This window comes from Coenobita brevimanus, chromosome 58, assembly GCF_032717465.1.
Source record: "Coenobita brevimanus isolate Jiangsu-jjx chromosome 58, ASM3271746v2, whole genome shotgun sequence".
Lineage (NCBI taxonomy): Eukaryota > Metazoa > Arthropoda > Malacostraca > Decapoda > Coenobitidae > Coenobita > Coenobita brevimanus.
Window position 1 is genome coordinate 5,375,083 of NC_137011.1, and position 27,953 is coordinate 5,403,035.

Sequence of the window (27,953 nt, forward strand, 5' to 3'; positions counted from 1 at the left end):
GACTTTCTAACTTACTGCATGTAGTACAAACTGAGCCTAAAAGACAGAACCATGTCAACCACCACAATGCATCCATGGACCTCCATCAGACACATAGCAGTACTTCTGGCATTTCTAATATTCATCTACAATCTTCTAAACTAGAGTAAATAAACTTCTATCAGCTGTTAACTGAAAACCCTGAAAAAAAAAAAAAAAAGGTTCATATACAGTATTTTTTTCTACAGTTACATTTAAAAAACATTATCCATTTCAAGGTTTGCTCACAACATCTAGACTAACTGCTGAAAATACCCAACAAAAGTACAAAGATGCAGTAGTTTAGTCTTGGGCCTCTGCCCCTCAAAGGGGGTATGAGACTGCCTATTACATTACAGGTACATAGACCTCAGCACATACCAATGGTGAAATCTGATGATGAGTGAGTCTCCAAGAATTTGTTGATGTGACTCCAGCAACGAGGGAGCCAATCCAAGACATGCTGGAGGCGTGGCATACGGGTGCCTCCCTCCACCTCCACCTGCGTGAGGCGGCGTCGCGCCACACGACCCACAAGACCTTTCACCGGCTCCATGTGGTTGGCCATCAGGACCCACCTACGGGAGCACAAAGTACGGAGTTAGTTGGGGAGAGGGACACATTACTCTTTCCGCTTTAGTCTCAAAGATTAAGGGTTAAAAATTTATGGTAGACTGCCTGAGAATTCCTAGGATTGCATTTTTCATGTGCAACTTTGTTGCCAAAAGGAGAAATTAGTTAAGAGATTGTACAAGAAGTAACCATCCTAATCATAACTCCAATTTTCCGCAAGAAGGAGAAATTAAAAACAATTATTTTCTCTCTCTTTAGGACTCAAATCCTTTCATTTTGTTTCATTTTTGAAGGCTCCCACATGCTTGCATGCATTAGCCTTGGCCACCTAATGGCGACCCTCCATGCTGTGTGATCTCTGGCAGCTTCCCTATTCAGTCCCTTATCCCTGAGGTCATACTCAATGACCATGTCCCAGGATTTTTTTGGTCTACTGATCCCTAAGGTCACGCTCAATGACCTTCTCCCAGGTCTATTTCGGTCTACCTATCGCTACCCTAACCCTAACATTAACACTTTCTGCACCCAATTATCATCTCCCATCCTCTTCACATGCCCAGACCATCTCGATCTACCTCTCCTCATCACAACACCAATACATTCCAGTCCCATCTTACATATGAACTCTTTTATTGTAAACCTGGCTCCCCCGGGCCTTGCACTCAGGAATGCTCTGCACATCAACCTAGTCACTGCCATTTCAGTACATTTAAGCCAAAAAATATCCTCTTCCTTTACTGGCCAGGTCTCACTACTGTACAGCATTACACTTCTAACACATGCCGCATACAAAGATCCCTTAACACAGAGGGAGAGCCCTCTCAATGTCAGGAGAGGCAACAGGTCTCTCAACTTCTTTCAACCACTCCTCACTCTAGCCACATAATACGTCTCCCTAATAACAAAACTCATCCACAGACTCATGAGACTCAACAGCAAGTTCAATCTTTTCACACCTGGCAATCTTCACATGCTCCCCTCGACACACTGCACACATGAAATCAGCATTATCTCGCAGTCTACATCTCTTATGCACCCACTTATCACAAATCCTGCACAAGATGGTATTACTTCCTACGCCCTTGTGGCAAATCGCACATGACCACTCTCCCTCTTCTTTGACAGTACTGCCACCAGCCTTAGATACTAGCACTTTTATCTGCATTTACTCTCAAAGCCCTCTTGCCCCATACCATTTCTCCACTTCCTAAATCTTTCCTCCACCTCTCTTTCAATCTCTGCAATCAACACAAAATCATCAGCATACCACATCTCCAACAGGAGTCCATTTCTCAAGTCACGTGAGAGAACTCAAATCTAATGAAAAAAAGAAATCCTTAGAAACAATCTTTTCTCATCCCTCAAATACTGTAATAGGAGATACACCTCGAGGGTGCACACACTACTGGCATCAAGAGAGAGTTACCACAATCCTTACTTACTACTGTACCACTGTCAATTAACATTATCTTCTACTTCCCCATCTGTACTCTGTATCTGCCTTGCCCCCCTCATAACCTTCTCATCATTTCATGCCAAGACTGAAAGAGGTTCTTAACCCACTCTCTCCATTTCAGGAGACTTTTACAACTTACAGAGATAATAGTGCTTTGTTTCCCATAACCCTAACACATTAAATTCAAAGTGCAACCTATTTATATTCCTGACCAGGTTACAGTATGGTACAATGAGTCACAAAAGTATCAGTGCACGATATGTGTGAAACATTTGGGAACACAGAACGAAGGTCACTGAAATACTGTATTAGTGTCCGACCTACCATACGCTTGTCGCCCTGATGTCGGAGAGTGTCATTATATCGCCAACTAGCAATGTCTTCTTGCAAACATACTGCAAATGTTATGTTTACATAAAGTCACTGTTAATACATAATGGTTTGTTGGTAATGTACAGCAATTGTTCGAATGTTTCGATAGGCATCGGACCCACTGTGCACCAATACTTTTGTGACCCAGTGCACATGAGTTAAAATATCCAACCTAAAATTATGATGTAGCTGCAGATTAGTAGTTGAACATGAGGTGGTCTGGTTCATAGTGCCTATGATGAAGGGGCACTGGGTATACTTGGCACTCAAGAAGCCATTGAACACCTCCGTCAGTGCCCCAGCGTGGTGAAGGTTGTCCAGGATGATGACCAGGGGAAGGTCTGAGCTGTTACTCTCACACTGCTCGCTGATGTGGGACAGATATGTTCCAAGATCCTTCCCAGTCTTGTGGTCAACGCTGTGAGGAAAGGAGAGGATGTTATAGTGCATTTTTTCCAAACTGACGAAGATATCTAACCTTTTCAGCTCAACTGGAGGCCAAGTGTATTGAGATGGGAGGATCGAGTTAATAACATGAAGACTCATTCCTAATTAATAACTAAGGCTCACTGAATCTCTTGCAACCAAGATACAGTACTGCACTGTTCTGGGCAGTTAACTTACGACAGTGGCCCATATCTGCCAGGTAAAAACAAACTGACTATAGAGGGGTAAAAAATAAGTTAATTTGAGACTCACTTGAATGTGGCGATGTGTCCAGGTGATGGGTCCTTGGCCATGCGTGTCACCAGGTACTCAGCCAGCTTTTGTGCCAGATAGGTTTTTCCAGTGCCAGAGGGTCCACACAAAATTATGCGCCTATGTTCCGTCAGCAGCGACACGTAGCGCTGTACCACTGACTTGGGGATCAGGGTCTCAAAGGCCAGAGCATCAACCTGATTTATTGTGGCACCTTTCAGAGTGATTTTTATAGTTGTAACCTCCCCTACCAGGTACCCACATGGCAGGAGCTCTGGGGATTGAGGTTCACGACCCCTGGCAATCTCACCGATGTGGTACGAGAGGATAGACTCGGCACTCAGACCGAGGTTGGACACTGGGTCAACCCTGAGGATGTACTCTTTGAATATTCTCTTCACTAGATTGTCCAGCATGTCCCATTTGGTCTTACCACTCACAGAGATTGCACCAATAATACACTCACTGGCAGTCATTCCATCTGCTGGGTTGATATACTTGTCATAGTCACCATGGCAACCCATAAACACTGCAATGCTCACACGCTTACCATCCTTATCACTGGGATCAATAAGAATAACATCTGTCGCATCCGGTATAGTCACTTCCTCCCCTAAGCTTAGTCTCTGCTCTGCAGTATCTGATGCCGGGAGGGAACTCTGTGAGGAGTTTAGGGATTTTGAGGACACCAATCTGTGTAACCGGTCATTATCTTGCTTCAGTGACACCATTTCATTGCGCATCTTGCTTATAGTCTCTTTAAGTGATTCCAACTGGTGAGCAGAACTGAGTGCCTCAAGTCTGATGTCAGTGAGCACCATGTCCTTCTCTCGCAACTGAGACTTTAACACTTCAACTTCTTCTTCTTTCCTTTTGACGTCAACTGATGAGCTGGGGATGAAAAGAGATAAATCAAGCTTTGAACAATTAAATACATCATTCACATCATCATCCCAGTTTTTTCTCACTAAGTGATGGGGTAAGGAAGGATTCAGAATATATGAAAAAAGAAAACACAAAAGAGGGAGAACTACCAAGAGTGACATGGGCCAGACATGCATCCATACACTATTCAGGCTCCCAAGATCCTGCCTCTACCTCAAATGCCTAACAATCTGCACATATTATTTTTGGCATTTTTCTTTAATATAAGAGTATATTATACTATAATTTTATATTATGGGTTTAGCTAAGAAATTATGATTTAAATAATGGTGATTTTTAAGAAAAACACTTGCTGGTGGTTTGGGTGGTGAAAACAACCCCCGGACGTGATGGATTAAATATGCATTTCACATTACCTGCCTGACAGTGTCAATCTGTCATACTATCATGCTAAAAACAGGAGCAATAATTTTTGTTGTGGCCCTCGGCTTCACTGGATGTGAACATGGTGGACTGCAGACTGAGGTTCCCCTCTTGCAATTCACTATCTTCCTTTTGAAAGACAGGGAGGGAGTTGGGGGACGTCTGCATAACCAAGCAGTGAAGCACCTCAGTTATATTCATGCCATCACATGAAAGAATCCCTCTCTAGCACTAAAGCCTTTGACAGAGTCCCTAGAGAGGTGGTGAAGTGGGCAATGAGAAAGCTTGGCTTGGAGGAGTGGCTGGTTAGGGTGGTTATGGCCATGTATGTGGGTGCTCACACCCAGGTGAGAGTGAATGGAGATTTGAGTGATGAGTTTTCCGTGAATGTTTGTGTGCATCAGGGGTCAGTCTTGAGTCCCATGTTGTTTATCATGGTACCTGAAGCCCTTTCACGTGACTTTAGAAACGGACTCCCGTGGGAGTTGTTGTATGCTGATGATTTGGTGTTGATTGCAGAGAATGAACGGGAGGCGGAGGAAGGGTTTAGGAAGTGGAGAGATGGTATGCGGCAATAGGGTTTAAGGGTAAATGCAGATAAAACAAAAGTGATGATATCTAGGGTTGGTGGTGGTACTGTCAAAGACGAGGGAGAGGGGCCATGTGCAGTTTGCCACAAGGGTGTGGGAAGTAATTCCATCTTGTGCGGTGTGTGTGATAAATGGGTGCATAAGAGATGTAGTGGTATCAGAGATAGACTGCGAGATAATGCTGATTTTATGTGTACGGTGTGCCGGGGTGAGCAGGTGGAGATTGTCAGACGTGAAAGGATTGAACTTGCTGGTGAATCTCTTGAGTGTGTGGAAGAGTTTTGTTATTTGGGAAACATGTTGTGGGCTGGAGGTGGGGCTGGAGCTAGCTCTGTGGCTAGGGTGAGAAGTGGTTGGAAGAAGTTCAGGGAGCTCTTGCCTCTCCTGACATTGAGAGGGCTCTCCCTACGTGCTAAGGGGTCTTTGTATGCAGCATGTGTTAGGAGTGTAATACTGTATGGCAGTGAGACATGGGCAGTGAAGGAGGAAGATATTCGCCGGTTCAGATGTACAGAAATGACAATGATTAGGTGGATGTGCAGTGTGTCCCTGCGTCCAAGGCCTGGAGGGGCTGGGTTTACAATGGAAGAGTTGAGAGGTAGGTTGGGACTGGAGTGTATTGGTGTTGTGATGAGGAGAGGTAGATTGAGGTAATTTGGACATGTGGAGAGGATGGGGGATGATACTTGGGTGAGGAAGGTGAGAAGTGTTAATATTGGGGGTGGGGTTATGAGGGGTAGACCGAGAAAGACATGGGACGAGGTCATTAAGTGTGACCTTAGGGTTAAGGGACTGAACAGGGAGGCTGCAATGGATCGTGCAGCGTGGAGAGCCGCCATTAGGTGACCAAGGCCGACACATGCAAGCATGTTGAAGCCTTTAAAAACGAAACGAAACAGTAACTGTATATGAATTAATTAACCCTTACAACACACTGACATCTTTAATAATTTATTTCTGTTACTTTCAGACTCATAACATATACAATATTCAGATGAAGAAAATATTACTTTTAAACTGGAAAAGCTGGACACGGCCTTCATTAAGCCCTTCAATCGAGGGGTTTCAGTACTTGATTCGGAAGGAGGGGTGGGTGGTTGAGCAGGGTGGATGGGTGGATGTATTGCTTCCCACAGGACAAGGCACAGGACAGGTGTGTGAACTCCACTCTTGGCTTACCTGATAGTTGACTGCCATTCAAGGCCACTAAATCTTCATCATCATCACCATTATCATCATCATCATCATCATCATCATCATCATCACCATTCCCAGTATGCATCTATACAGTATTTTTATGAACCCATTCTCAACTTACCCAGTGGCGGACTGACACTCTGGATCACTAACTCCGCCTCCATTTGCCCTTGACAGCTGGGGTGAGGACGGGGCTGAACTGTCACCACTGCGTTCCCACCCCTCCATATCCGACACCGACCCTCCTACACCACCCTTGCTCTTCTTGTGGCCTCGGGAGAAAGCCTTGCTGAATGAACTGCGCAGCTGTGAGGAGGAAGGGAGACCTTGTATTTGAATGTTCACTTACTGGGGGAAAAAGAAGTGCAAGAAAGAACACAGCATATATAACTTGTGCTTACTTTGAAAAAACGGAATAAAAGAGAAAACTGATGAAAAGTATGAAAAATTCAAGTGGCAAACAGAAAAAGTATACTGTACTCAATTGTATTCTTTACAGTAAGAAAATATAACAGATATAAAATAAAAAGAAATAAAGTAAAATAACGGGTATTGTTGTAATTATAGCTGGTTTACTCTCATCTGGCCAAAATCTGTTGCCTCTCCATACTGAATGCTGAGCTGTTATCGGAGATGAGTAGTAAGCTATACTGCTGGCTATGAAGAAATATTAACATAATGATGTATGAATGTAGTACAGGTATCTGTATTATTTACTTTGTCATTAAACAACAGGTAATCTGCTAACATGACATATCCCTGTGTCTGGGACAAAACAGACTTCTTGTTTTTATGACAAGACACAACAGTATTGATATAATCTGGACAAGGGCTCAAGCTGGGCTAAAACTGTCATATTTCCCTAGAGAACAAAATTTCCAAACATGGGTACTGAATAATTCTTCCATTTAAACAATTCATGGCACTGAGATCAAGCATGATAATGTCCAACTCTGCCATCCACTTACCCAGCCCTTTTTCTTGCCAGACTTTGAGCCATCACTCTTGTCTTGATTTGAGGTGTGTGATGCTGCTGAGCACGCTGATGAGATGCTGGACACAGACTCCACTGACGTCCCTCGTACCAACTTTCCACCTGATGGATGGCGAGATTATTTTATTCAGATCAAAAGTTTGTTCCTTCAAGCACTATGGACTCTTACTAAATATCACTTTATAATGTGCAAACTTACTTATACTGTATTACTACTGTATTAATGAATGATTTAAAAAATGAAAGCAGTGCTGATGATGGCCTTGGTGCAACTGGTTGTGATATATAAGAAGCTAATCAGTGTACACTCTTCAAGTCATATGCTCATATTCTTATCAGCTTAGGAGGCCTTCTTGCATCTCTTCTTTTGTGATTTATTTACTTTTTACAGCTCAATATTCTCCTAACTTGTGATCTTCAAACAATTTTATACAGGGAAAGAAAGTTTTTTCATGGGGTGAAGGGCTTACTGGTAATCCAGCCCTGAGTACACCATTCCTGGAGGCTCTTAACTTTCCAACTTGTCAGAATCTTGAACAGAAACATGCGAATAACAAAAAATCTGATAAAAATATCTAAAAAAATATATGTCCTATATAAATTATCTTGCAACATTGATTCTGAAACTCGACGATTAACATATCACAACACAACATAAATACACAGTCTTCTTGACTTCCAAACTTAAAGCATAAACAGTCTTAAATGAATGCTGTCAATTAATGATCAATATACACAACAAACAGTGCAATTCATGAAAGTATATGAACCAGATTATAAAAACCATGCTAAAAATACCGAAAAACAATAGGTAAAACCAGCAAGCTTGGACAAGAAAGACACAGTCAAAGAAAAGATTCGTGCAAGGTGGGTGAAGTGGTAACCCGTAAGTATTGTGCTGAGAAAATCTGCAAAATGGCATTAGTGTGACAAAAAAACTAAGCTAATTAACAACAGTTAACTTGAACACTCACGAACATCACATAAAGATTTAAGTACATATACACTGGGAGGACATTTAGTAAGGGAGAGGAGGGAGACTGGGGGGGAAGAGGAGGAGGAAGAGGAACCGAGCAACCTGTTATCCATCACCAGTGTCTGTAGCGAGATATGACGTTTAGTAATTACAGTATGCATTATTAACTCTCAGCTGCATTCTATTTGACCACCGCCCCTGAAACAAAGTCCATGAAAACTGAATGAAGACTGAGGACCACGCAATTGTAATTAAATATACTGCAGCAGAATACGGTAGAGAACTTGATTAGAGGAGAAACCGCAGAATTGATTTTAGCCACGTTACATGATATGAATTCTAGAACAGATTATATACTGTACTGACTGAAAGGGCAATGATTCTGATTAGAATTATCTTGAATATAATACATGAACAGAAACTGGAAGCTTGAAAGAGGAGAAAGCCTGCCCGCTTGCTTGCTTGCTTCCCACTGAATATCTCACCCGCGTCAGCAAACTCGCACACTACTAGGTCTTTGCAATTGCCGGTGAAGGTGTGTCGGCGCGCCACATCAAGACAGCTCTTATCCGGTGAGGCTGAACGGCTGCTGGGGCTCGCGACATTGAGGGCCGAGCAGGACGCTAGGTTGGGGGAGTGGTGGTGATGATGGTGGTGGTGGTGGTGATGCCGGGACGGGGAAAGGTCTGTGCTGTGACTATCAGACCTACTTTGTAGGCAGGCCACGGTTAACCCGGCGTCAACACTCTGCTGCCGTAGAGCCTCAATCGTCTTTCGCAGCTCCATCAACTCTGAGTCCTGGTGAGAAGGGAAAAATGGTGATGGTCGGTGTTTTGGCAGAGAAAGTTCTTGTTATAAGTTGGCTATTTTGACACCTTTTCTTTGCAATCTATCCAATAACCTCTTCAATTTGGTGATGTACGTTACTGGTTTATTCTTGATACCTCCAATTTTGTTTAGGCTGTGGGATACCTCTTGTCATTAAGAGGTATATAAAGGTTACATCTAACATGTTCAGTTAAGAAAAAAAAAATCTCTCCCAAACTGAATTAAACTATCTTATATTATCTATGAACAGAGCAGCTACATTACAGCTATCAACAACTTAAGAATGTCAAAATACCATGAAAGTGAAAGAACAACACTGAAGGAATCAGAGTTGCCCCAGTGGACACCCACAAGCCTATACAAGCCACTGCTCTACATACCTTCTGCTCGGATGATGCCGTCAGCTGTTGGAGTCTGTTGGTCATGTTAGTGAGGGACTGTTCAAAGGCAGCCACGACATGTGCCTGGCAAATCAGAAAATAAAACTTTGCTGATCTCTCACCGTGAAGGAAAATATACTACCATCCTCCATCATCCTATTTAGTACTGTCCCAGCAGGAGCACAGAAGACCAGGCCTAGGTTACTCAGTCCACGCACGCAAAGTGACAGTGCCACCTGCATGTCCAACTGGCATTGCTTGAGAAATAAACTCCAACTACCCCTTAGAAACTGATCCTTAGGGACCACATTTGACTGGATCCCCCAAACTCACTAGATCACTAGGCATGAAGGTACCAGGGCTAATGCACTACAGGGCAGGAACATCAACACACAGCACGAAAGCCCAACCTTGATCTTCCTGTACACATCAGAAAACTATCCCACAGAGGAAAAGAGTGTACTAATTAATGACTGTCCAAAACAAGCTATTTCCTTTATATAATAAACACATTTCTTTCATGTCTTACTAAGCACACTCACCTTTGAGCACAATACCCAAATCATGTAAGGCAATAAAACTTACATTAGTGGTGAGCTGGTTGGTAAGGGTTCCAACTTTGTCTTGTGCCTCTGCAAGATCTCTGCGGAGTTTCCTGATCTCTGCTGCTTGCTTTTCTTCCTGTGAGCTGTACAGTGATGATGATGATGACACCAAAGATAGTGATGAGCCATGGCCTGGAAATGAAAAGGGAAATTAAGTCTATTTCTATCTATCTATAGCCAGACGCCTCAATCCCGTTCGGGGTGGCCACAAACAAATCGCCTCCACGTCGCCTTGTCCCCTGTCATTTCACTGCCCTGCTCCCAACTCACACCCCCTTCTTTCATATACCTCTCCACCCCATCCCTCCATCTCATCCTCGGCCTCTCCCTCCCTCTCCCCCCCTCCACCTAACTCACATACACTCTCCTCGTCAGTCTCTCATCCTCCATCCTTTCCACATGGCCAAACCACCTCAGTTATTCCTTCTAACGCTTCCTATCACATCCACATCAACACCACAACGCTCCTTTATATCCTCATTTGTCAGCCTGTCTCTCCATGTGACTCCACAGGCTCCTCTTGAAAAACTCATTTCCACTGCTCTCACTCTTGACTTGTGTCCTTCCAACAACGTCCAAGCTTCACTTCCATACGTTAGAGTTGGTATCACAATACTGTCATGTAGTAACTTTTTCACTTCCATGCTCACTTCCCCGTTTCTTATCACTGCTTTCAAGGAACCAGCAACCTTTCTTCCCAGCTGTACCCTTTCAAGTACTTCACCCTCCAAACCTCCATCCTTACTCATCACACTACCCAAGTACTTAAACGTACTCACATTTTCCAATTCCTCACCATCCAACCTCGCTGTACATTCACTGATTTCACCTCTCTCAAAGACCAACACTTTACCTTCCCTACATTCACCTTTAGATTCCGTTTCTTACACACTCTCCCAAACTCATCCACCAAGCCTTGCTGCTCTCCTTCGTCTTCACTCAATAACACAGCATCATCTGCAAACAACAGTACAGGGAGTTTCCAAACACTACCCTCTCTCACCAGGGCCACTCCAACATCCACTACCCTACCTTGTACCTCTTTTGTTACCCTATCCATGTACAGATTGAACAACCATGGAGACATGATACATCCCTGTTTCAACCCAACCTTCAAAGAGAAAAATTCACTCAGTTCACCATCCACATGCACTGCAGCCTTAGCACCATCACACATACTCTTCACAGCATTCAACAACTTCCCATTTACTCTATATATTCTTAATACTTTCCACAATCCTTGTCTATCCACCCTGCCATATGCTTTCTCCAAATCCATGAAAGCCGCATACAACTTCTTTCCCTTCTCTAGAAACTTTTCCACTAAAGATCTAAGAATGAATATCTGATCTACACAACACAACCTCTTCTCTTCCTAAAGCCTCCCTGTTCTTCTCCAACTAATTCCTCTGTTCTTTCTCTAACTCTGTCAATAAGTATCCTACCATACACTTTTCCTATTATACTAAGAAGACAAATGCCCCTATGATTACCACACACTTCTTTTTCCCTTTTTCCTTTGTACAAGGGAATAATTAAACCTGACTTCCAATCCTCCGTGACTCTACCTTCCTCCCAGGCCAATCTGCACATCTTCCACATCCATTCTACTACTATCTCTCCCCCATGCTTCAGCATTCACCACACACTCCATAAATTCCTGAGGCTTTCCCCAATTTAACTTTCTTCATTGTTTCCACAACTTCTATCCTACTGATTTCTTCTTGTCTTCTCACCTCCCTCCTTCTCCCAGCCATTCCCCAGCCACTTATACTCGCATTCCTTCCATCCTCTATGTTCACCAATACCTTGAAGTGTTCTCTCTATCTGCTCACTTTTTCTTCCTTCTCCTTTAGTAATCTACCATTTTTATCTTTCACTCCCCTGCTAACTTCACTGCCACCCTGTCTTACTCTCTTCACCTCTTTCCAGAACATTTTCTTACAGTTCCTCCACTTTACACTCAAATACCTTCCAAATTCCTCATCCACTCTCTTCTTGCTCTCTCTTACTAAGTACTGTATCAAATAATCTGAAAAAGGAAAGTATAGTGGATATTATGCATGGCCTTAAAGGGGAATGGAAAAAAAAAAAAAAAAAAAAGGCTTAGTGTCTACACTGGCATTCTCAAGAAAAAACTTATGAGGGATATTTAAAACCCTTCAGGGAAAGAGCGACGATGTTTGCTATGCCACATACATAGGACACGAGGCTGAATTATTTTATGAGATGCTACCATAATACTTAACCCCTAAAGTACTAATCTCATCGATCGAGCTTTTTGCGCAATTTCTTAAAAGGACGAGCAACACCGATCGTGCAACATCCACAAAAAACTGGCGGCAGCTGGCTCCACCCTAACTGTGACGCAGATGGCTTCTAACCAATCAGAACTAAATGTTGGACACATCGGAGGGGGGGACCCAGGCCCGTACCCAGGCGGTGGGGGGTGTACTCCCCATCTCCCTCTCGCCACATCCCTCTACCCCACTACCTTGTTGCTACCCTACCTCCCACCGCTCTAATCACCACCACCACCACTCCCACATCCTTCTCATACATCACCCCCCTCCCATGTGGATCCCCTCATGATTGGGGGAGGATATTTTCCCCCTACTCTCCCTCCATGTCCCCGTACTCCACTGGGGCCTTCCTTTGTGTCTGGTGGTGGCCTCCTCCTATCCCTCCATCCCCATACTCCCCCTCCTGGTCTTACCACCTCCCACCACCACCCCAAACCCCGCACCCCCATCCCTACCCTCACCCCCACCCCCTAGCACGCAGTATCTTTACCTCCCCAGCCTCGAATACTGAGTGTTTTTTACGCTTGATGGCGCGTGTTTTTTAATCATTACCTGTAATTAATTCGTGTCTTTGCATTCAGATATGCACACCACAATTATTTTGCTGGCTTTATTCGAAACCCACTCGAAAAAGAAATTTTATTTTATGCCGACGCATGCAAACATGTTGGAGCCTTCAAAAACGAAAAGAAACGAAACGAAACCTAGCTAGATTTGACAGCTCGGAGGGGAGGGGAGGGGAGGAGGGAGGGGAAAGGGGGAGGGGAGATTAGGCGAGGGGAGAGAAGGGAAGGGAGGAAAGAGGAGGGGAGGGAAGAGAACGGGAGGGAGGGGACTGGAGGTATGGGGAGGGAAGGATAATTTTTACTATTTGATCATATTTTTATTGGGAGGTTCATGACCATTTTCCCTAGCTAGATTTGACAGCTCAGCGGGAAAGGGAGGGGAGAGGGGAAGTTAGGCGAGGGGAGGGGAGGAAAGAGGAAGGGAGGGAAGGGAAGAGGAGGGAGGGGAATGGAGGTGTGGGGAGGGGAGGATAATTTGTACTATTTATCATTTATTGGGGGGGTTTGTCACCATTTTTTTTTCTAAGCACATTACAGTGGTTTATAACATCAATACATACCCCCCCAAAAATTGATTTTTGGTGATTTTTGTACGTATTTTTGTGAAGAAAACAGGTGCGAGCGGCGTATTTTCTTTCTCGCCAGGGCAGGGTCGGGTAACTATTATAAACTTTGACGGACCTTAACCTTTGAGAAAGTCGAAAAATAGGCCTGTTTTAGCGTCCTGGGGGGGCAGTCGAGGCTGGAGAATTGCGTCCCCTAGGGGTTAAGTCTAAAATGAGAAAGTGCATAAGAGGCACATGAGCACAGTACAATCAACTTTGTTTAGGTGATGGTATCCTTGTCAAGCCTCCTTACAACGAAGACCTCATGTTCCTTGTTTACCCACAGGGGCTCTCCCTTCCATGATCAGACCTGTCTGGCAATTCATCCAGACACTCTTACAGGTGCCCAAACTAATCTCAAGACTGCTGTAATTGTAAGCATTACCTCAATACCACTTTCAGTACCCATGTATCTATTGTATGCACTGTTCTGTCATTTATGGTAACCTTACATATCCATGCTGGCATTCTAACTATAATATGCTAAAGTTTGTGTCCCTTACTGCTCACGTTTCATTACCTCAGAGCATTATACAGCAGAGTACTGTACTTCTTATATTTACACTGACCTGTATGCTTGGAGGCCATAGGTTCCAAATAAATCTACAATACATGCATTAGATCTATCATTGTAACAGTTCTTATGAGATCCACTACAGGATTGGGCCTTCTCCCTGGAGAGAGAGTGATGGCCAAAATCAACCCTTCCTCATGCTGTTCTTCTACTGAAGCCAAACAATCTCCATTTCTCCCAACTGTTAATACTAACACAAAATGTGTAAACGATTAAAACCAAGACATACATTCATCATCCTTTCCAGTCCTGGGTATGACAGTGGAGTAATAAGGTGAACCCCGGACAGTGTTGAGCGGTGAGATGGGGAGACGTGCGGCTAGTGGTGGTGTGGGGCTGGTGGGTTGTGAGGCATGGTAACCCTCTCGAACCCCACCACCACCGCTACTGTACAGTTTCTCAGACTTTGTGGATCTGGAAAAGGGAATGCGGGAGTAAGTATTATAAGAGAAAAACTAGTCGGAATATGCTCTGTTTCCTTACTGATACTAATGCCTTCAGTTACATTTATTATTCATATGTGCATAATTTACTGGAGTTAACAACGTTATCAGTATTCTTTATCATTTATGAAATCAGTGATTTTAATTATATCCAGAAAACGAATTTACATGTATAGTGCTGAGCTTACAAAATTAAAGTTTCTAATTACACTATTTGTTGTTACTTTTGCATTCCTTTAATATCTGCAATTCTGAATGTCATTAAATTCTAATTACACTATAATGTATTCTTAAACTTTAAACCATTACTACTGATCTATTATTTTCTTATATTCTGATAACAGGGAAACAGTACAGTATTTCCATACTAAATGCACAATTATAGCTGACATAACATGCATTATGATTGAAAATAATTTCCTGATGGGTACTATAATGCAATGAAACTTATGGTGTTTGTGATGAGTAAGTTTCCTCATGAAGAATTATACATGTTCCCTTGATTATAAAATGTTTAATTTTTGTTAAAAGCAAAAAATTCTTAACAACCACTACTGATGAAATAAAATTTATAATGCCAAACGAATTTTCAACGAAGTATGATGTGAAACTAAAGCTCTTCTAATGCTAAGCAAATGGATAAACTTTCTTTTCATACTATAAAATCATCTTAATGAATAATAATAAATTTTCAGAAGAGAAAAAATTTCAGCTAAAACAAACATGTTTGCAAATTATCAGCCAAATTTCACAGCTCACTCGATACAATATAGCAGTTACAACAGCAGATAAATACAGCATAACCTATCAAAAGCAAAATAGCCATGCCAAAGAAACAAGCCACATCACAAACTCATGAACATAATGCAACATGCAAGCAATTACATAAAGTACTTTATCGTATGTACTCTACTAATAGTAATGATTACCTTTCATACACTAAATTACCAAGAAAACTTTTTGCACAATTTCAATCTTCATGACAGATACTAAAATGCCTGCAGAATACAGTAAAACCTCGATATAATGGACTTCAATAGACTGGAATTTGCTTTTATCAGACTCAAGGAGCTACCAGACTAAATTCCTATACAGTATATCGGAAAAAGTCCGATAAAGCCAGAAGCAGTCCGGAGTGCCTGACCACTTCACCTATGTTCATCACAACAAAGTAAATAAAAGACAAGTTTATCAGTGTACTATACAGTATTATTATATACTGTATATTACACCATTTGATTAATGTACTGAAGCTATAACACAGTACAGTACTGCAATGGTAGTCAAAACAGTTTAAAAACCGTTCATGCGATCTGGACTAATGTCTGATATATCGAAAAAAGTCCGGATTAGCAGGGGGAAGTCCGGATGTCGCTGTTATCGGAATTTTTCGGAATGGTTTGGGCCCCAATTAGGCCGTTATAGTGAGGTCTTACTGTACTGTATCTTGTACATATATACAGTACAGTATACAGGTATCTTATAAAAGTCCAACAATGATGAACTTAATACAATGATTTACCAAAATAAAGTCTTACTAAACTCTGCATAACAAACACTTCAAAACTGGCAGATGATACTTAAACATCTCATCTACAATTGAAGCAAAAGATAAGAAGGAAAACATTAATCAACACATAAATATGTCAAGCCAACACCATGACCCCCCAGCATCATACCTAGGGAAGGTCCGTTCAATTAGGTGGCTGTGGAAGGCGGTAAGAAGAGGTTACTGATGGTGAAATACATACAGTGTTCTAAATACCTATGCAATATTAGTCAAGCAAGTTTTCTATGCCAGGTTCGTATGAGTATTCTGGGTTAGTGCATAAGCTTTGAGGTCATGAAATTTGATATTATGAGTATCAGGAGCTGTGTTCATAAAATTTCTTAATCCACAGTCGCATACAAGACTGCACGTTTTATTTCTTTCTTCACTTATGTAACTATGAAATATATCACAACAAAACCAGACGGAATATTAAAAGCAAAAAAATACAACAAAAGCAAATTATTTCATGTAAAAATTAACCACAGTGCAATATTTCAATTGTAGAATCTGACAAAGATCCTTTACGAAAACAGCCCCAGGTTTCCGCTTCTAGAAACACATCCTGTTTACATTAACATACATTTCACCAAGAACTTCAATGTACGCGAATAAATACATAACCTGTTGAAAAGAGTGAAGTATTATTTCAGTAAATCACATAGATAAGTAGTACATACACTTTGTACAATATACAGTATATAGATATAATAAATAAGCAATTCACCATTCTAAGTGCCACCTGACACAGTGCACTTTATATAGCCTCACAACACAAGCTGCTGTTATAATACATGTCCTCATCACAAATAGTTATTTTTATACTGCCTTGCAATATTTAACAAGCAGTGCATATGCAAATGAACACAATCACAAACACACATATAATAAGACTGATGTACAAGCAGTCCTCATACAATATCAGGAATGTATTTTGGGTATCACAACTTCCACCCAACAGGGTATTTGCAATGCATTTTAGATATGGCTAGAGATAAAATATTAAGATTATTTTTTAATGGACTGTGTCTAAAAGTGACTAAAAGTGTTTAGCTTTGTCATAATATTACATTCTTTCTATGTGTAACAGGCAGTGATGTCATTTCTTAGCTTCCAAAGATGTTACTCCTTAGTTAGTGGTGATGTCAACAGCCAATCAGCACTTGTTATGTTGTGAATTTTAAAGAATTTTCATTTTCCATAATCATACTTTTTGTTTATGTTACAATGTGTTGAACTCAAAAGGAAACAGGCTTTTGACTGATGTCATACTACAGGGGTTCCAAAACTTGCACATACCCTACTGGTACTGTAATTTGGGGAAATTAGTAAATCAGCTTCAAAGGTACAGTAGTACCAATGGATCTTTAATTAGCAATTTTTCTGCGATTTACTAAGGACTTCATGGCACATAACAACGTCAAAAAAGGGTGACTTATCATGAGGACTTCCTGTAAAAGTCAAGTTGGTTACTGCATGTTCATCAGTCTTTCAACTGAACTAACTGTTATATGAGTACCCCAGAAAACTGAGAGAAACACAACAAGCAGACACAGACACACCCATAGACAATGAGTCATTTTCCATATGCCCCAAATCTGGATTAGTATGATTTATGCAGAGACTGAAACCATGACAAAATCATGCACACATTATACGTGGCTGTGGTACTTATCCTTTACTGATTAAAATATGTACAATAATGATAACTGTATTTGTGAGTTAGTAGAGTTACAAGGCATATACAGTATCTGTGGACAAGAAAAAAAAAAAAAAAGGAAAGAATATGTAACATTGTACATTTTGGGATGCTTAAATGATGGGGTAAAAGTCTGGCTATGGATAGAAGGGTGCCTGCCCTTTAATCACTACAATTTGAGAGCACGAGAGAAGCGTAAGGAATAAATATGAGAGAAGGAGGGAGGCAAGAAATATACAGACGAGAGGGAGGTATGAATTATTAGGAAGAGGGAAAGAGAAGAAACATAGACACAAGGAGTGGGCAAAATATGAGTGGGAGGGAAGAAACATGGAGGAGGAGATATATAAGAGCAGGGAGATATGAAACATGTGGAAGAAGGAGAGGGAAAAAATACTATAAAGAAGACGTGAAGGAACGTTGTGGGGTGGATGTGGATGTGGTTGAGAAGATTAGGAGGAATACACTGAGGTGGTTCGGACATGTGGAGAGAATGGAGAATGAAAGACTGACTAAGAGGGTGTATGTAGGTGAGGTGGAGGGAGGGAGAGGGAGGGGTAGACCGAGGATGAGGTGGAGGGATGGAGTTGAGAGGTATATGAGGGGGGGGGTGAGTTGGGGGGAGGGTAGTCAAATGGTTGGTGACAGAGCGACTTGGAGGCGTTTTGTCTGCGGCCACCCTTTGCGGGATTAGGGCGTTGGGCTATAGATAGATATATAGAAGAAGGACAAGAAAAACAAAAAAGCAGAGAAGGAAGAGTATATGGCAAAGAGGAAGGTATGATATATAAGAAAGAAGGGGAGGGAGGAACTGAAAAGATAAGAGGATGAGAAGAATATCAGAGCAGGTGGGAGAAACACAGACAGGGATGAAGGAAGAAGAAATACAGTAAGCCCTCAATATAATGAACCCTTTTATAGCGAACTTCGGATATAACGACCCACCATTTCCACAGTGAAAATCCGCCGGATATAGTGACTTTTGGTTGCTATATCCAGCAGAGGTTCGCTCCCTGGCATGGTAAGTGTACTGTAACAGTACTACATTACATTATAGGCATTGTATTTATATGTACAACTTCATACACAATGGTATTTACTGTACATGTGCTGTATAAATACATATACCATTGAATTCTCCATGTGAAACTTCATAGAGTAAGTTGTGGTTGCACACGTAGGACCAAACGACTCCATGGATATAGCGACCTTGGGTCGGTAATCCCTTGGTTATTAACGACCATCAGATATAGCAAACTTTCGGACATAACGACCCAAGCCTCCTCCCAGCAGTTTGTTATATCGAGGGTTTACTGTATACGAGAAATAAAGAATGATGAGTGAGGAAAGAAGACTGTGCTTAAAAGAAAGATAGAAAGGAAAACAAATGCAAAGGAAATGACAAAAACTAGAGGGCATATCAGGTAGTTATAAAACAAAATCTTTACTGTTCATACCAAAGGAGAATGAGGGTTAGATAAAAATTGAAATACTGCAATGTGAAAGTGCAAGATGAAAGATAGAGTTGCACTGAAACTTTGGAGGTAAAAAGTTGCAAGTGACAGTTTTTCTTTGCAACTCCCTCTCTTAATGCCTAAACTTACCAATGGAGTGAGAATGGTAGGATGGAAGAAGAGAGAATTAGAATGAACTGAGTCAGAACAGAAACAATATATACCTAACTACATGTACGAGCTAAATGCCAAATTCTGAATAAGGGGAAAGTGAAGAATAAAGTAGAGATGAGAAACAAAATGATGTTGAGAAAAATACAGGAAAATGTGCTGTGTTATTTTTACACAGCCTAAATTCTATTACCAAACTATTTATGAGTACAGACAACAAAAACTGTGTAAATATCATAGAGAAACAAAGTGGTAGAAATGTAAGAGTGAAAAAACCAAAATCCATGTTAATAATGTCTATATGTCTGAAGGAAGTATGAGAGACACATTAGGGCATGCTCTCTCAATTCTGGTACTCAATATCTCTTTTTCTCAAGATCTGTTGACAAGAGGAAGGTATTCAAATAATGGATGGGGTTGGTAAGCTATTTTGCTGTGTTAACCCTTCAGTGTCAATTTCAAGGATGTGAGCTGTTAAAAAATAACTTACATTAGCGCTTTGAAATTGTGATTTTTATGAGGATTCAATACTTTTGGCCTGACATGGACACTCTTCAAGTAATGTACAAGTTAGAACCCCCAAAAGGATCCAAATAAAACCAAAACTATTGTAATACCACTATAAGCACACACATGGAAGTTCATAAATAGCACTCCACCAGAATCTATCTATCTATTGCCAGACGCATCAATCCCGTAAGGGGTGGCCACAAACAAATCGCCTCCACGTCGCCTTGTCCCCCGCCATTTCACTGCTGTGCTCACAACTCACATCCCCCCTCTCTCATATACCTCTCCACCCCATCCCTCCATCTCATCCTCGGCCTCCCCCTCCCTCTCCCCCCCTCCACCTCACTCACATTCTCCTCGTCAGTCTCTCACCCTCCATCCTCTCCACATGGCCAAACCACCTCAGTGTGTTCCTCCTAACGCTTCCTATCACATCCACATCCACACCACAACGCTCCTTTATATCCTCATTTGTCAGCCCATCTCTCCATGTGACACCACAGGTTCCTCTTGAAAAACTCATTTCCACTGCTCTCACTCTTGACTTGTGTCCTTCCAATAACGTCGAAGCTCCACTTCCATACGTTACAGTTGGTATCACAATACTGTCAAGTAGTAACTTTTTCACTTCCATGCTCACTTCCCTGTTTCTTATCACTGCTTTCAAGGAACCAGCAACCTTTCTTCCTTGTTGTACCCTTTCAGGCACTTCACCCTCCAAACTTCCATCCTTACTCATCACACTTCCCAAGTACTTAAACGTACTCACATTTTCCATTTCCTCACCATCCAACCTCACTGTACATTCATTGACTTCACCTCTCTCAAAGACCTTCACTTTACTCTTCCCTACATTCACCTTTAGATTCCGTATCTTACACACTCTCCCAAACTCATCCACCAAGCCTTGCAGCTCTCCTTCGTCTTCACTCAACAACACAGTATCATCTGCAAACAACGGTACAGGGAGTTTCCAAACACTACCCTCTCTCACCAGGGCCACTCCAACTTCCACTACCCTACCTTGTACCTCTTTTATTACCCCATCCATGTACAGACTTAACAACCATGGAGACATGACACATCCCTGTTTCAACCCAACCTTCAAAGAGAAAAATTCACTCAGTTCACCATCCACATGCACTGTAGCCTTAGCATCATCATACATAATCTTCACAGCATTCAACAACTTCCCATCTACTCCATGTATTCTTAATACTTCCCACAATCCTTGTCTATCCACCCTGTCATATGCTTTCTCGAATCCATGAAAGCCGCATACAACTTCTTTCCCTCCTCTAGAAACTTTTCCACTAAAGATCTAAGAATGAATATCTGATCTACACAACCTCTCCCCTTCCTAAAGCCTCCCTGTTCTTCTCCAACTAATTCCTCTGTTCTTTCCCTAACTCTGTCAATAAGTATCCTTCCATACACTTTTCCTATTACACTAAGAAGACAAATGCCCCTATGATTACCACACACTTCTTTTTCCCCTTTTCCTTTGTACAAGGGAATAATTATACCTGACTTCCAATCCTCCAGGACTCTACCTTCCTCCCAGGCCAATCTGCACATCTTCCACATCCACTCTACTACTATCTCTCCCCATGCTTCAGCATTTCACCACACACTCCATCAATTCCTGGGGCTTTCCCCAATTTGACTTTCTTCATTGCTTCCACAACTTCTATCCTACTGATTTCTTCCGGTCTTCTCAACTCCCTCCTTCTCCTAGCCATTCCCCAGCCACTTATACTCGCATTACTTCCATCCTCTATGTCCAACAATTCCTTAAAGTGTTCTTTCCATCTGCTCACTTTTTCTCCCTTCTCCACTAGTAATCTACTATTTTTATCTTTCACTCCCGTGCTAACTTCACTGCCACCATGTCTTACTTTCTTCACCTCTTTCCAGAACATTTTCTTACAGTCCCTCCACTTTACACTCAAATTCCTTTCAAATTCCTCATCCACTCTCTTCTTACTCTCTCTTACTAATCTTTTCACCTCTCTCTTCCTTTCTACATATAACTCTCTCTTCCGCCTCTCAACTTCTTCCACGCCCCTATTTCTCATCCAATCATTGTATGCTTCCTTCTTTTGTGCCACAGCCTGTTTCACCTCTTCATTCCACCACGCTGTTCCTTGCACCTTCCTTCGTCTTCTCTTCATCCCACACACCACATCACATGCTGCACATATTTCTTCTGTGAATATCCTGCACACCATATGGAATTGTATGTGCTTTGGGGATGGCTCAGTATATTGGTGTGGGTATGGATGTGGGAGTAGGAGTAGGAAATGTATATATTATATGGGACAGATACTGATAACACTGACTGAAATGTCCTTGCAACACAAGAGAAACTGGTCACCAGAGCGGAAGGGGACCATTATACTCAATATGGAACATGGGGTATAACTCTCCTATTAATTCTACACTATCACTACAAGGCATAACTCCTCTGAACAACACAGGTCTTGCATTCTCCTCTCATGCATTTACAGACTCCTGACCAAATTTTAAGTGTTATCAACAGCTCCGAGTATACAATTACCAGTAAATGTGCTATACAAGAACGGGTGGGTTTGAAAATTAAAAATGTGAGAAAAACTAACATATTTTGAGAGACAGGAGAGGGTAGGGATGAGAGAAAGAGAGGGGATAATGAAAACTAATTACTTTATCAAGTACCACATTGAGTGAAAGGGATGGCAAAAAGAGACAAAATATCTACCAGTGTCTTCATCTATCATGTGCAAAAGAAACAAGTAGACATAAAAAGAAATAAGTTGGTGCAATGCAATACTGAGTAAACAATGCGAGGAGTGAGAATAACAGACAATAAGTGAACCTAAAGTGAAATTGGATATGAAAGGAGAATTGTGTTTTTTTCTTTTTTTTGGGGGGGAGGGGAGGTGGGTGGTAATTACCACAGGTGAATAGCAGGAAAAAGAGATGTAGTTTTTTTCCTTTTCAAGGAGAGGTGGTGGGGAGCAGCACTCAAGAACACTAAGAGTGCAGGAGGAGACAGAAGGTACTGTACATGGATGGGGAGCAAAGAGAGTGAAGAGAACTGGAGAAAAGTAGAAATTTTGAAGTAATTTCCCTATGGGGGTGGGGGGGAAGGGGGGAAGAAGGTGGTGGAAAGCAGTACCAGAGTATTTAAAGAACACTAACAGAGCCAGGGAAGGAGGAAGATATACTGACATGAGGTAAAGGGAGGGAAGGGTGAAGCTGGGGGGAACTTTTTTTTTTTTTTTGAGACTGCAAGCTATTAGAAAGCAATACTAAAAGAACACTTAAGTGATCAAGGAGAGAAGGCATAGTGACATGTGGGAAAAGAAAGGAAGGGAGGAGCTAGACAGAGCATCTTTTTTTCCTTTCTTTCTTTCTTTGGAAGGTAAAAGGTGATGGAAGGAATACTGGTACTACAAGAACACTAAGGGAGCAAAGAGAGAAAACAGAAAAATATATAAACATGGACCAATGGGAGGAAAGGGAGAAAATGAAGTTAGAGGGAGGCAAGTCACTGGATGGAAGGGAAGGGCTTGAGGTAACAATCCTTTATTTTTAAGGGGGAAGAAAATTAGTGGAAAGCAATACTGAAAGAACATCAAGGAACCTGTAAGAGAAGGAAGATCAATGGACATGGTTCAAAAGGAGGAAAGAAACTAGTTGGAGGGAAAACTGGAGTCTGAGGAATGGGAGGAGTTGGTGGGAACACTGGTGTTGATGGGATGGGATGGGTTAGAAGGAATGGATGAGTCCAAGGGAAAACTTAAGTCAGAAGGAAGGGATGCACAGGAGAGAAAACTGGAGTTGGAGGAAAGTGATGAGGTGGAGGGAAAACTAGGGTTGGAGGAAAGGGGGGAGTTGGCGGGAAAATTGGAGTCAGAGGGAGGGAGGAGTTGGAGGGAAAATCCTTTTCCTTTACCTAACACTATTGGAGCGAGCCAGCCTAGGTGAGGGGGAGGCGGACAACTCCCGCTGATGCAGAAGCAGCCTGGCTTGTGTGAGAGAGGTGGCGCGGGCCTGAAGCTGGGCCGCAATGCTGGATGCACTCGAACTGACACTCTCCAGGCTCTCGGCTTCTGTCAGGCTCCCTCCCACTGGTCTACAGGGGTCGGGGGGCAGGGATCGAGTTTTGAGGGCGCATTTTATTTGTTCGCTTTGATGGAGGGGGGGAGGGAGGCAAGCAAGAGGCATATAAATTAAGCTTATGGTTTTTTTATATGTGACGCTTTAACTCCTTCATTATGAGAGGTCCTTCTTGAGCTGAAGAAGATTACCAGGCACTCACTACGATAACTAAATCATCAATGTACTTATGAAAGGGTCAATGTAGGTTTTAGCCAGATAGGTCCTTGATAAGCGAAATAAAATTATCCCAGCTATAGTCAGGTTATGGTAAGAAGGATGTCATCATAGTGAAGGGGTTAACGGATGAGTGAGACGGTAAAGACAGTCAAAACAATCAAACAAACGCTCTATAACTGTTTTTCCTAGGCTCCCTCCCATGGGCCCAGAGTGGAGGATGGGTTGTTGGTTTTGTAGGGAAGGTTGGTGTGTAAAGGTTGTACAAATGTAAGGTATATAAAAGCCAGTTAATAATTTTAATCATTAGCTTTCACTTACATCAGTTAGTGGTAATCTGGCTTCAAGGAATTCCTTACTTATTAAATACTGATTAAGAACAGGGATGAAAGTTTTCCACACCACTTATTACAGATCATGTACGGTAGAAAGTAAATTCTTTACACAAATGGAAACTTTAAATGCTCAATCAAGATTTTTTTTTTTTCTGGCTTCTGCCTTGATGATGAGCAACTGCATAATCTGCATTTGATATACAACATATACATTTACAGTTGCATTATATCAATGGAATTAACATCTCATCTAACCTTTGTAACTATAATGATAAACAACCATGATGATACTTTTCTGGTTAAATTTTAAATGCATTATGTCTGCAAACCTGGGGATGTATGTGGATATTGGAAAATTATATTTGGTTTCTAATTTACACGGTACCGTACTAAATATAAAATCATGTCTGCTACTGATGCCTTTCTGAATTATAATTTTTGTTATGTTAAACCCTAAATGATATAAACAGTTTTAAGTCATACTGTTCATACAGCAATAGTAAAGTACTGTCAATTTCAATGTGTTAGAAAACTCTTTTATCTTGCATGATTATCTGGGAATAAATCATTTCTACATTCCACCATGAAGAGGATGACATTAGACTGGCTTTTTTTCTGTTTTTTATTTTTTTTTAAGAGACTCTTAATTATGGAAATCTAGCCATGGACCCATAAACCTTAAAGAATGTGATATGGGACTGGCTGTTAACAATGCCATATTTTCTAACTCACTGATATTTTTTTCTCTCTCATATGTAGCGGCGGGGAGCAGAGTTAATGTGAACTATCTAGTGAAGCTTGTAACTCTGGTGATGGGTGCTAAACAATTATAGTGCTTTCACTCTAACTTGGCCCAGATTTCTGTCCTTCTGTTGCTTATTTCACATAGCTCAGCAGAAGAAAAACACAGTGCTACAGCTCTACATTAGTTCTATAACACTGCCTCGTTACTAGGTAATATTTTAAGTGTTCATTTATTATCACAACTCGGCATTCAAGAAGGAGAGATGGCAGATTTAGGCCAAGTTAGAGTGGAAAGAGGATAGCAGATGATGCTGTCAAATTAACCAGTAAGTATGTGCAGCTAAATTTTGCATAGAAAGCCAGCTAAGTAAATATATAAACCCATTATAAATACCTTGATAAGCACTATGATCCACACAGGTGATTTAATAAGGACAAAAACAGTTTATGTGAGATCAAAGTGAGTGCAAAATCAAAGCTTCAGGAAGAATGCCTAAGAGTCAAGACTTACCTTGTTGGAGCAGAGGCAACTGATCCAGCATAGTTGCTCCGAGAAACCCACGAGTAGGGACTTCCATATGGGCTTCCAGAGTACTGGAGTTCGGCATAATTGGAGTATGGCGAGTCACTGAGAGATCCATCAGTAGGCTTAATCCTTGGACTTCTCTCCCTGAAATATGGTGATGATGGCGGGTACTGAGCATACTCCCCACTTGCTCCAACATGGACCTTTCCGTATGGTGACTGCATGATGCGTTCTCTCACACTCTGGGATAATTGTGCTGCCACAGGGCCATTCAGTGAGTAGGATTTCAGCTGGTATTTTCGACCCAAGGAGCCAGAAGAATATTCCCCATCACTGTGAACTCCGCTAGACATGTAATGGAGGTCACTGGTGGTCTGGGTGCCTCCGGAGACCTTCAGCTTGGTTCGGGGGCGCTCTAGGCTGTGACTGGAGGCATCGGGGTGGTGGGATCCAACACTACTGCCCTCTGCCAGATCCTTGCCCTCTCTCACCCCTTTGCTTCCACCTGTCTTGTTTGAAACGCTCCCACTGCTTGTTGTACGTTTGCTCCCATACCCAAAGTTTCCCGGGGCCATTTTGGGATTCTGAAGCTTCTTTGAGTCCCCATTAACCTGTGGAGAACCAGACGCTGAGGTGCCCTTCTCCCTCCCACTCCTCTCACCCTCCCTCCGTCTTTCACCACTTGTTCCCTTCTTCTCCAGTTTCCGCCCTGCTCCATTAAGGCCGCTGCTACCTGGTCCTGCTGACTGAGGTGAGCTGGCACTTCCCTTCTTATGCTCCATCTTCCTGACACCACCACTGCTGCTGCCCTCACTCCCTCGCTGCACCTCACGCCCTGTCCGCTCCAAGCTGCCCTTTCCATTCTCTACATACTTCTTCCACTGAGTGTTTGATATTTGTCTGTGGAAAGTCAGCATTTTGGGGATGAGTAACCTAGCCATGGGCCCCGACACTCCGGTTTATACTGGGCAAAATGAGACTGGATGGATGGATGGATGGATGGATGGATGGAATGTCAAACAGCATTCTATATATAGGACACACGGTACTACAAAAACGTCTATTATAATTATTAAACCTCAAGTACTACAGTATATTGTCACAGTTTCTCCTATTCCCTTCCAAATGTTTAATTACAAACTGCTTAAACACTGCAATACCTAAACAAGTATGAAATAATCTAAATTCAATCATATCAATGAAAAACAAACTATAGATAAGGTTGGGAATTCAAGTTTCTGACAAGGAAATCACATATCAATTAATGCAACTCACAGTTTAAAGGCTTAACATTAAAGGCTAATAGGAGTGCTACATTTAATGGTACTATTATATGCCTACTCCATCAACTGCTGATCCCATGCGTGTGCAACCAAGGAAAAAAGAATAATATCAAGAACATAAAAATAATACGACAATATAAACAACTGTGATCCCCCCTCCTCTCTCTGAAGGCCATCATTCCTATGGGTGCATCCTAGTAATCACACCAGGTAGTAACAAAAAGGCTGTAATGCAGAAAGGGGCTAAATACTCACTTGAAGGCACTGTTATCGGTCTGCTGGGAGCTTTCTGTTTTCTTGACGTGGGCGCGGCTGGATACCACCTTATACGCACCCGAGGGATCCCCACTGGCACCCCCAACCCTGCGCCCCGCCCCGCCGCTCAGACCCACCGGCAGCTTCAGCCCGACCTCCTTCACGCCCCGGCTCTGTGAAGTGGAACAGGATTATCAACTTTTCACATTAACTTGGCCTAAAACTGTTATCTCCCCATCTTGAATTATGTGCTATAATGCTAGATGTATACGAGAATACAATGCTATACTGTACTGTAATTTTTCTCTAACTTGGGTTTAAAATTACCACCTCTCCAACTTCAGTCGTGAGGTGTAACAATAAATTAATACTAGGGTATGGTGTTAGCTGTAAAGAAGCGCTATGGGAAGGATGTAGAGCCATAGCACTGTCTTATTCCTACTACTGAGACACAGTACTTGAAATAAATTGCCAAGGGATGATATTCTGAGCCATGTTTTGTCAGGCTAAAGTGCTACAGAAAGTATATAAAGTGATATAATTTCCTTATTTTGCCACTGAGCTATGTCAAATGCAGTACAGGATTTTACTCTTTCCATGATATCTTAGCTTTAAATTGC

At 41.9% G+C, this 27,953-nt stretch overlaps 1 protein-coding gene across 1 annotated transcript in view; it reads right to left on the minus strand.

Annotated features, from left to right (window-relative positions):
• The window catches only part of LOC145402543 (uncharacterized), a 250,105-nt gene that overhangs the window by 3,807 nt on the left and 218,345 nt on the right, over positions 1 to 27,953 (minus strand). The window contains exons 17-29 of the mRNA XM_080274548.1: positions 27,334 to 27,506; positions 25,781 to 26,695; positions 23,811 to 23,990; positions 16,167 to 16,193; positions 14,274 to 14,458; positions 9,977 to 10,128; positions 9,392 to 9,475; positions 8,669 to 8,981; positions 7,182 to 7,309; positions 6,335 to 6,519; positions 3,119 to 4,009; positions 2,592 to 2,837; positions 400 to 596 (exon numbers count right to left, since the gene is read on the minus strand). Of these exons, the coding sequence (XP_080130674.1) occupies positions 400 to 596; positions 2,592 to 2,837; positions 3,119 to 4,009; positions 6,335 to 6,519; positions 7,182 to 7,309; positions 8,669 to 8,981; positions 9,392 to 9,475; positions 9,977 to 10,128; positions 14,274 to 14,458; positions 16,167 to 16,193; positions 23,811 to 23,990; positions 25,781 to 26,695; positions 27,334 to 27,506 (3,676 nt within the window). The remainder of the gene's footprint in view (positions 1 to 399; positions 597 to 2,591; positions 2,838 to 3,118; positions 4,010 to 6,334; positions 6,520 to 7,181; positions 7,310 to 8,668; positions 8,982 to 9,391; positions 9,476 to 9,976; positions 10,129 to 14,273; positions 14,459 to 16,166; positions 16,194 to 23,810; positions 23,991 to 25,780; positions 26,696 to 27,333; positions 27,507 to 27,953) is intronic.